The sequence below is a fragment of the Gymnoscopelus braueri genome, assembly GCF_963280865.1.
Source record: "Gymnoscopelus braueri genome assembly, chromosome: 23".
In the NCBI taxonomy this organism is placed as follows: Eukaryota; Metazoa; Chordata; class Actinopteri; order Myctophiformes; family Myctophidae; genus Gymnoscopelus; species Gymnoscopelus braueri.
In genome coordinates, this window is record NC_137625.1 from 41,332,463 (window position 1) to 41,342,462 (window position 10,000).

At 42.3% G+C, this 10,000-nt stretch overlaps 1 protein-coding gene across 1 annotated transcript in view; it reads left to right on the plus strand.

Moving 5' to 3' along the window:
• The window catches only part of LOC308079661 (uncharacterized protein), a gene marked incomplete at its 5' end in the record, with an annotated part of 46,310 nt that extends 38,145 nt beyond the window's left edge, over positions 1-8,165 (plus strand). Inside the window, 7 exons of the mRNA XM_080421212.1 lie at positions 6,532-6,596; positions 6,726-6,767; positions 6,866-6,919; positions 7,134-7,163; positions 7,248-7,283; positions 7,430-7,534; positions 8,077-8,165. Of these exons, the coding sequence (XP_080277338.1) occupies positions 6,532-6,596; positions 6,726-6,767; positions 6,866-6,919; positions 7,134-7,163; positions 7,248-7,283; positions 7,430-7,534; positions 8,077-8,147 (403 nt within the window). The 3' untranslated portion in view covers positions 8,148-8,165. The remainder of the gene's footprint in view (positions 1-6,531; positions 6,597-6,725; positions 6,768-6,865; positions 6,920-7,133; positions 7,164-7,247; positions 7,284-7,429; positions 7,535-8,076) is intronic.
• Between the last annotated feature and the right edge of the window lie 1,835 nt (positions 8,166-10,000).

Genomic DNA, 10,000 nt, shown 5'->3' on the forward strand with positions numbered 1-10,000 from the left:
AGTATTCAAAAGTACAAATTATATACTTTTAAATATCAATATCAATACACTGATGTATTTTCCACTCAATGAAAATCTAACATTTTCCCTACTACTACTACTACTACTACTACTACTACTACTACTACTACTACTACCACTACTACTACTACTACTACTACTACTACTACTACTACTACCACTACTACTACTACTACTACTACTACTACTACTACTACTACTACCACCACCACCACCACCACCACTACTACTACTACTACTACTACTACTACTACTACTACTACTACTACTACTACTACCACTACTACTACTACTACTAACTACTACTACTACTACTACTACTACTACTACTACTACTACTACTACTACTACTACTACAACAACTACTACTACTACTACTACTACTACTACTACTACTAGTAGTAGTACTACTACTACTACTACTACTACTACTACTACTACTACTACAACAACTACTACTACTACTACTACTACTACTACTACTACTACTACTACTACTACTACTACTACTACTACTACCACTACTACTACTACTACTACTACTACTACTACTACTACTACTACCACCACTACTACTACTACTACTACTACTACTACTACTACTAGTAGTAGTAGTAGTAGTGGTACTACTATTATTATTATTAGTAGTAGTAGTAGTTACTTTCCATCACTGCAAGTAAGTGGAGCAGAGGTTAGAGGACATCAGACCAAGAAATGTGAGAGAGAGAGAGAGAGAGAGAGAGAGAGAGAGAGAGAGAGAGAGAGAGAGAGAGAGAGAGAGAGAGAGAGAGAGACAGGGGGGTTGGTCAGGGGCGAACGGGGAGAAAGTGGGTTAGGACCTTCTGACCCAGGTGTGACTTTGTCATCATAGCCTCGTTTCAATGACCCACAAGTCATCGTTACAAACACACACACACACACACACACACACACACACACACACACACACACACACACACACACACACACACACACAGGCACACAGGCACACACGCACACACACACGCGCAAGGACACAAAAACAAACAAGCGGATCCATGACCCCCTCCACATAGATCCACATGCAGGCAGGCACAGGCACACAAACACGCGTGCACGCACAATTCAATCTCTCATACATACACACGCGCCCAGAACAGCACAGTAGCTCGGACACTTTTACAAACATGCAACACTATAACACAAGCGTGCGCAGTCACGCACGCAGTCAAGCAGTCACGCACGCACGCACGCACGCACGCACGCACGCACGCACGCACGCACGCACGCACATCTTCCATGCATGCCCACGTATTTGCAGATCTTTCACAGCGGATGCGGAGTGAGTGCATTTGTTTAATTACGTGCACCTGCTCTCTGCTGTGCTGTGTTCTGGAAGCAGAGACAAGATAGAAGACACACACGCAGCATGAACCATGGTCACCCCAATAAGAAAACCAAACAAATACCACATGTGAGTGAGTGAGTGAGTGAGTGAGTGAGTGAGTGAGTGAGTGAGTGAGTGAGTGAGTGAGTGAGTGCGTGTGTGCGTGCCTGTGTGTGACTGCACACTTGTATCTGGTGAATTCAATCCCTTATGCCAGGGTTCCCCGATTAGTTTTCCCCAAGGGCCAAATTATGTCTAGGGTACCAAGCCGAGGGCCACAACATTGCATAACCTGCGAACAGATTGGGGCTTGGGGGGCGGCGTTCCCGGTACTCCAGTGAGAGTGCAGATGCTGCTCTACCACCATTATCATAATTATTATTGGTTGTGGTACTAATAATTTAGCTACCTGTTTAAGTTGAGGTAGGGAGTGTGTGTGTGTGTGTGTGTGTGTGTGTGTGTGTGTGTGTGTGTGTGTGTGTGTGTGTGTGTGTGTGTGTGTGTGTGTGTGTGTGTGTGTGTGTGTGTGTGTGTGTGTGTGTGTGTGTGTGTGTGTGTTTCCACATGCGTACATCCTGGCTGGCCCCATAGGAACCAGGTAGTAAACAGAAGAGGAGAGTCAACATCTGCTGCACATGCAACAGGGGGAGAGAGAGAGAGAGAGAGAGAGAGAGAGAGAGAGAGAGAGAGAGAGAGAGAGAGAGAGAGAGAGAGAGAGAGAGAAGAGAGCAAACACTAGTGAAAGTGGAAACGCAAACAAGCACGTTTGTGCACAAGCGTGTGTGCACAAGCACACGTGTAATGATATCCCCCCCACTCGGAGACTCTTCAGTGCCTGAGGATCATGGGAAGATAACAGACCCTCCCACCTCATCCTATATATACAGGAGTCGCCTCTATGTCCATGAATGTATACATGAAATATATACATCTTAGCAAAGAACATTGCTTGAGAGCGTGACTGCAGCATGTACAGTAAACACTCTCAGTGAGTTTGTTTTGGGTCTGTGGCGCTCGCTTAACTGCAGCCCTGATATAGACTATACATAGACGTACATATTGTGTGTTATGTTTATCACATAGCCCAGCCTGAATTTGTTCTGGGTGAGTGTTACGGAGTTCAGAGTGAACCTGGACGCCGGAGAGAAGGTGAGGTTTTAACCCCATAAACCCTAGAGTCTCTATGGGCCTGTCATAATAGACGAAAATGTGTCATAATTGGCAGAAAAGCAAGGTAAAGGAGGTAGGCCACGACATGCCTTCAACCTCCCTAACAGCCCGCACCCTTGCGTTCCCTTCACTGGTTGCTGCCGGCGTCAAATTCAATACACGGGGCGGCCATAGCTGAGGGGGCCATAGCTGAGTGGTTAGTGAGCCCGCCTAGGGAGCCATAGCTGAGTGGTTAGTGAGCCCGCCTAGGGAGCCAGAGGCCCTGGGTGCCCCAGGTACAATTCCAGGCCACGCCAGCATATCCCACATGGAAAGAATCTATATGTTCCATATATGCAACTATATGTAACATATATGCTACATATAAGGATCATATATGCGCATATATGTATATACCACATATATGCCTGGTATAAGCTCCATATAGGCTGCATATATCTCACATAGGTCAAAATCAGGTGCATATATGTGCATATACAGGGTATATAGGTCTCCTATATAGCTTGTTTATACCCTCATATAGGTCATATATGTTAATACAAGCCATATAGGTCTCCTATATAGCTTCTTTATCCATATATAGGCTCTATATGTTCATAATACAGGACATATAAGTCTCTATTAGCTTCTTAATATGTAGGCCCTGTGTCCCATTATAGGATTAGGCCACCTAAGAGTACTGTTTCTACTGTTTCTATTCCGTACAGTAAATGTTTCAGCTCAGTGGCAGATTCTGTATTATAGCCTGCTGCATGAATCACCCAATGACAGTATGGCATGTGAATGAATGTAATGTGATAACATTAAAATATCATGCAAGACTAAATTAGCACATTTGGGACGTGTTACATCAACACAATGGTAATGTCATCACATTTGATCCTAAATACATGTGACAAGGCAATGATTATGGAATATGGCAAGTGAGGAAAACAAGCAAATTTTCAACACAAACCCATAGCAAGCGAAAATCCTAAATGAGACCTCCATTATGTATCATTTGTGTCTCTAGATAAAGATGAGCACCAGCCGAGACCAAAGTGCATTTTCTCATTCTTCTCAATTTGAACTCCTGAGATATGACACTGTTCAGTCTCACAGTGATCACTGTTTGAGTTCTCAAAATGATCTTAATGGCGTCGCTATTATGGAGTCTCATCTCTGTCTTTCAGTGATCACTGTTTGAGTTCTTGGGATAATCTCACTAATATCTATTTTAAAGAGTCTCATCTCTGTCTTTCAGTGATCACTGTTTGAGTTCTTGGGATAATCTCACTAACATCTCTTTCAAAGAGTCTCATCTCTGTCTTTCAGTGATCACTGTTTGAGTTCTTGGGATAATCTCACTAACATCTCTTTCAAAGAGTCTCAGCATGTCTATCTGATCACTAGTTGGGAGAAATATAATTATATACTTCATTAAGATAAAGCATATTAAACTTATGAACTCAAAATGATTTCACTTGTGGGTCAGCAGTGAATTCTAATTTGTAGGTGATTATCAGTTATAAATTTTTTATTATTACAACTGCAGGTCACAGTTTATGAAAACCTGCAGATCCTGTCAGTCAGTTCGGTCCATTCCGTAACAAATCTAACATTACATTGCGGACCGTATATCATATGATGTCATCAATATTAAGCCGATATTTGGCAATGTCCATATATGGCCAAGATAGAATTAATTTACAAATCAAGATCATCACCTGGAAATCCATTCATGAATATAACAACACTGTCCTCATCAAACCCTGCATATCCACACGTGGAGGCCACTGAATCATCACCTCCCAGATAGCAAAAGATATTAATTCAATGTTGGATTTTGGTCAGATTGGTTATTTTTGGTTGAGGTTGAAAAAGCTATGTTGATTCAATGTTTAAATACAGATACGATTTCAACATTTAAAAAAATGTCATTGAATCAATTTAGTATAGATGATGGTTTTTCAATGTTGAAATGCCCAACAATGAATTGACATTGTTTCAACGTGTAGTGCTGATATTGCACACCCCCCCTCCCCCTCCCCTCCCCTCCTCCCCTCCCCTCCCCTCCTCCCCCTCCCCTCGCACCCCCTCCCCCTCCCCTCGCACCCCCTCCCCTGCGAGAGGGTAGTCGTCACAACTCGCGAGACCAGCTAAATCTCATGGGACTTGAGTTTTTCAAAGGAAACATTGGCGCGAATTGAGGCTTGTTGACAATTCACAATACTACTATAGTAAGACAAACTGGTAAGTCCTTTACAATATAATGTATTATGCAATTCATATACCATCATCTGGCTGTCATCGTTTGACTAAATGTTAACTTGTGAATTATTACCGTGGCAACTACAGTGCAGACCTGAGCTTGTTAGCTAGCATGCTAGCTAATAATAGTTGACTGGTAAGTGAGTTCTTATGGGAATAGAATGTACTATCCCGTTCAGATACCGTCACCCGACTCTCATCGTTTGACTAAATGTTATCTTTATGCTGTCCGGGGTTTGTAGCTTGTGTTAGTAAATAGCAATCCATGTTATTAAAGCAGCTAGCATGCTAGCTAACGTTAGCCCGCCGTTTTGTTAGCATGTTTCGTGATTAAAATGTACTTTCATTTGTTTCTGTGTGTATACAATAACAGATTATTAGCGTTTTTAACAGTTGTATAATCATTGTTGTAACCAGCACTACTGTGAAGCAGTTCGTTCATTTAATAGTGGTGAACTAACAAGGCAGAATGTATGGTGCTAACTCACTAGCTATTAGTGTTAAACCAACGGGTACCAATTCACTTTGCCGGAAGCACTTCCGGTCTAGACCGGATACGGAAACTACATCCGTGGTTGCATGTGTGTATGTGAAAATTTACCGGATATAGGAGGCGGGATCTAGAGCATAATAGAAACCAGGTTAGCTCATGGAAAAGGCTTAATACTTCGGGTAATATTTTTGCCTTTTTAATGAAGGCACAGTTAAGCTTTTACTACACTAAAGCAATTTAGCCTGGGTGATAAATGTGGAGAAACAGCTGTGGTGGAAGAAGTAATCAGATATTTTACTTAAGTAAAAGTAGCAATACCATAATATAAAAATACTCTGTTAAAAGTAAAAGGCCTTGTGTTCAAAATGTTACTCGAGTTAAAGTACAAAAGTATTGGCATCAAAATATACTTAAAGTACCAAAAGTAAAATGTTTGAAAATAGCAGATCTACAAGCTCACAACGCGTCACGATGCAACATGTGGTGAGCTTGTAGATCTGCTATTTTCAAATGTCCTATGTATAAAATAGGGCTAAAGTGGTTAATGTAAGTTTTATAATAATTTATATATATATATATATATATATATATATATATATATATACATATTATATATACGTGTGTGTAAAATATTTTGGAAGGACCTGATAAATTAATAATTTGGCTGATATATATATATATATATATATATATATATATATATATATATATATATATATATATATATATATATATATATATATATATATATATTGTTTTGTGCATATATTTATTGAATTATTTGTTTCCCTCTAAATTTTCAGGGTTGTGCTACAAGAGGACTGGAGAGGATTCACTGCAATACACAAGGCCTGGCCAAGTATAATAATTATAGCAGCACGGGCACCACCTCTTTTCTATTTAGACCTGTTGTAACCTATACGTTGTTATGCCATTCAATCCGGGAGCCACCTCTGTGTCTCATTAGTTGTTGCTATATGTATGGCAACATAATGTTTTATTAATTTTTTTTGTAAAAATGTGAACGTTTTCAGAAAACTTAGGTTAGGTTTTAGGAGGTGTTTTTAGAATTGGCCTAAGTCAGATGAGCCAGAAAACAGCAGTGTGAAGCGATTTTTTTTTCAAGCCACCTAATTTTCCAGGTACAGTGGTGACACTGTCAGTTATGACACTAACTGCTACACCTACTTTAAGTATTGCCATGTATAATTCCACTTATTTATTAATACAGTGCTGCCAGAATCCAGCCAGAATCCAGCCAGTACCCTTCTGTACCAACACCAAATGCAAGCAGTGGTATGTCATTAATTACTAACATGGCAAAACCAAATGTAATTGCATGAAAGCTTTACAAGCATTTAGTTCAGGTTATGTGTTCAAAGGTTACAGCGTCCACTATTCATGTCTTGTGTTCCCTTCTTTTAGCCTCTGGAGGAAGCTGCTCGGAGGATAACCAGCCTAATAATGGTAAGTGAACCACTTCACACTACTACCTCAGGGGGGACAGATTGTAAATGTGCTTTAGATAGAATTCATAGTTCATGTTTTGTGTTCTCTCATTTTAGGCTTTGGTGGAAGCTTCTTGGCAGAGTTGGAGTCAATGGACCCCTGCAATCATGGTAAGTAGACTAATAGGCTAGATGATTCTCTCAGCCACTCTTGGAGACCATACACTGACTGGAAATGTTAGTTAAATGGGTGGTAATGTAAAGTTGAGTGCATATATGAATTCAGTGTCTCACTATTTTGCAAGGATCTGTTAATGTTGGCACGATATTATATGAGAACTTGTATTTTACAGTGACTAATTAGGGCTATTTTAATCCATTTCAGGAGGGAACCACACTGGACAAGTAAGGAATGGTATGTCTGTTGTTCCTGTGTCAACAAGAGCCTTTTTATACATTTGTGATACTTTTTTAAATATTTTAATTGTCCTCTTTTTAGACTTCGCTGGCAATCATCACCCCCAAGGCTATAAAGGTGAGTTAACTAACACATTCTCAAATAACTTTTTTTTTTTACCACCAGACATGCACTAGGTACACTTGCTAGTGTATATGGTGCTCATTGATAACTACTTTGATGGTGCTTATTTGCCTTATTTTGTTCTGTCTGTCTTTCTCTAGGAATGCCAATGTATAACTCCAGCCCCTACCACACTGTGCCATCAGAGAAAACAAGGAATAAGAAGAGGGCCTTCAAGGACACGCTGATGCAGGACTGCATGTTTGGTGAGTCAATCTGCACCTCAAAATACTAGGTTTACTACAGTGGATTTGGCCATTTTTATGATGGATATTTAATTTAATTAAGTATTTTAACTTTTATCTCAAGTAAATAAGAACAGATGCATTTTCCTCACCATGGAATGAGTCTGATGGAAAATGCATCCACTCTTAAAGAAGCACTTCACCCATTTCCAACCTTAACTTCATATAAGTGGTCCTCTGTAATGCTCACAATAAGATGGCACCATTTCTGTCTCAGAGGTGGTCTTTGCCTGTGGACAGTTCAGAAACCTGCCTACCAGTGACATCATTTCAAGCTAATGGACATTGAAAATGATGACCTGTCCTGTCACTGGTAGGCAGGTTTCTGAGCTGTCCACTGCCCTCCTCTGAACAGAGTAGACATGAATGGTGGCATGTTTTACGAGCATTAGTGTGGATCAATTATATGACTATGGGGTTGAAAATGGGTGAAGTGCTCCTAAGGCCACCTGCCAGCTTTCTTATTTATCTTTATAACGTTTTTTTTTTACTTTTTTCCCCAGCGGCTGCTCGTCAATTTGACCGAATTGCTATACAGGAATGCACTGCAGAAGTGGCTGCGTTCTGCACCTGAGAGGAATGGCGGGGTACCAAGGAAAGAAAGGCCATTGTCTTACGTCACTTGTGTCTAGTCCTTGACCACTTAGCAGTCTTGTGTGTTTATTTTTCAGAGTACAGACACTACTGGGAGGCGAACTGCAGTCCTCCTTGGCCTTCCTACGATCCTTGGGGATGATGACACAGAGTTCTTCAAGACATGCTTTGTAAGTTGTCTCTAGTCCTGACTATTTCATTCCACACCACAGGATTCCCAATTTATTTTAACACTTGTTTTTGTTACTTTGATATATTTTAGTATTAGTATTACTAGTATTACTACTACTTGGGGGGCACGGTGGCACAGTCGGTAGTGCTGTCGCCTCACAGCTAGAAGGTCCTGGGTTCGATTCCCGCAGGGGACGCTGTGGGCGCTGGGGGTGTGTTCTCTCCTCCGCGTCATCAGTGCCCATACCCTAGGTGGGGTTGGCGAAAGGGCCTTTCTGTGTGGAGTTTGCATGTTCTCCCCGTGTCTCCTAGGGTAGGTACCCTCACAAAAACATGCCATAATCCTGTTCACTATACTGCCTCCCCCTGGCCAGCCGGGGCGCCTGATGGAGGGGAAGGGAACTGGTTGGAATAACGTGTTCCTTCCACGCGTTTTTGTGAGGGTACCTACCCTAGGAGACACGGGGAGAACATGCAAACTCCACACAGAAAGGCCCTTTCGCCAACCCCACCTAGGGTATGGGCACTGATGACGCGGAGGAGAGAACACACCCCCAGCGTCCCCTGCGGGAATCGAACCCAGGACCTTCTAGCTGTGAGGCGACAGCACTACCGACTGTGCCACCGTGCCCCCCCTACTAATATTTCCTATAACTAATTAATTAAAGTCTAACACATCAATCTTCTTCTTCTTCTTGCGTATGTCATCAGATCCTCAGCTCCGTTGCAGCAAGCCAGTCCAGCGTCTCGTCATCCAGGTTCATCAGGCCTAGGTCGCCATGTGGTGGGCGGTGTTTCGGGCAGCTGGTCATGATGTGTTCCACAGTCTGTAGGGGGTCTCCAGGTTCACAGTGGGCACTGTCCGAGAGGCCCCACTGTTGCATTGCTGCCTCGACGGTCATGGCACGATGACCTGTGCCACGGCCTGCTGTTCTGATGGCTCCCACCATTCATCTGAACGGAGCTGGCGATCACGTATCCGCGTGCACCCCATCCCCTGCACTCCTCCACAGTCACCCAACACAAACACCAAGCATGACGAATGTCCACTACCATGGAGAGGGTTGTTCGATGGCGACAGACTAGCGGTCAGCGAGCCCCGACCTGACCTGAAGGCAAGATGGGAGGAGGCCCAGAGCACCTCCCCATCGTTCGACGAACTGATGGACCAAGCGGACGTGCTGATGCACTACGGTATATTAATCACAACATGAACATTAGTATTCACTCTCAACAATATTCGGTGTCCGGAGCGCTCTGCTTGCTGCTGAAACATTGGTAATTCATATTGGTCTTATAACTTCTGTTATTGGTTAGGGATTCACATTTAATTGTAACTAAGATTAGGGATTCATTAATAAAACATCAATGATGAGTAACTTCTGTCTGTCTATTCTCTTGGGTCTGTGTCCTTCCTGAGCAATCCAAACGATCACGTTCAGAGGTTTTGCTACCAGATAACCAGCAGGTAACTTAGGATGTGGCCTCCAACAGCTCCCACCTGTGGGGGAATGATGCTCTATTCATATACTGTAGGTGGCCCAGCCATAACAGAAGTCATGTTGAAATTGTACAGGTATAATTACAAACTGGAGTAATTTAATTTAACCTGGTGGTCAAACTGGATGTCCATGTACTTCCCAAAGCGACTTGAGTTGTCAT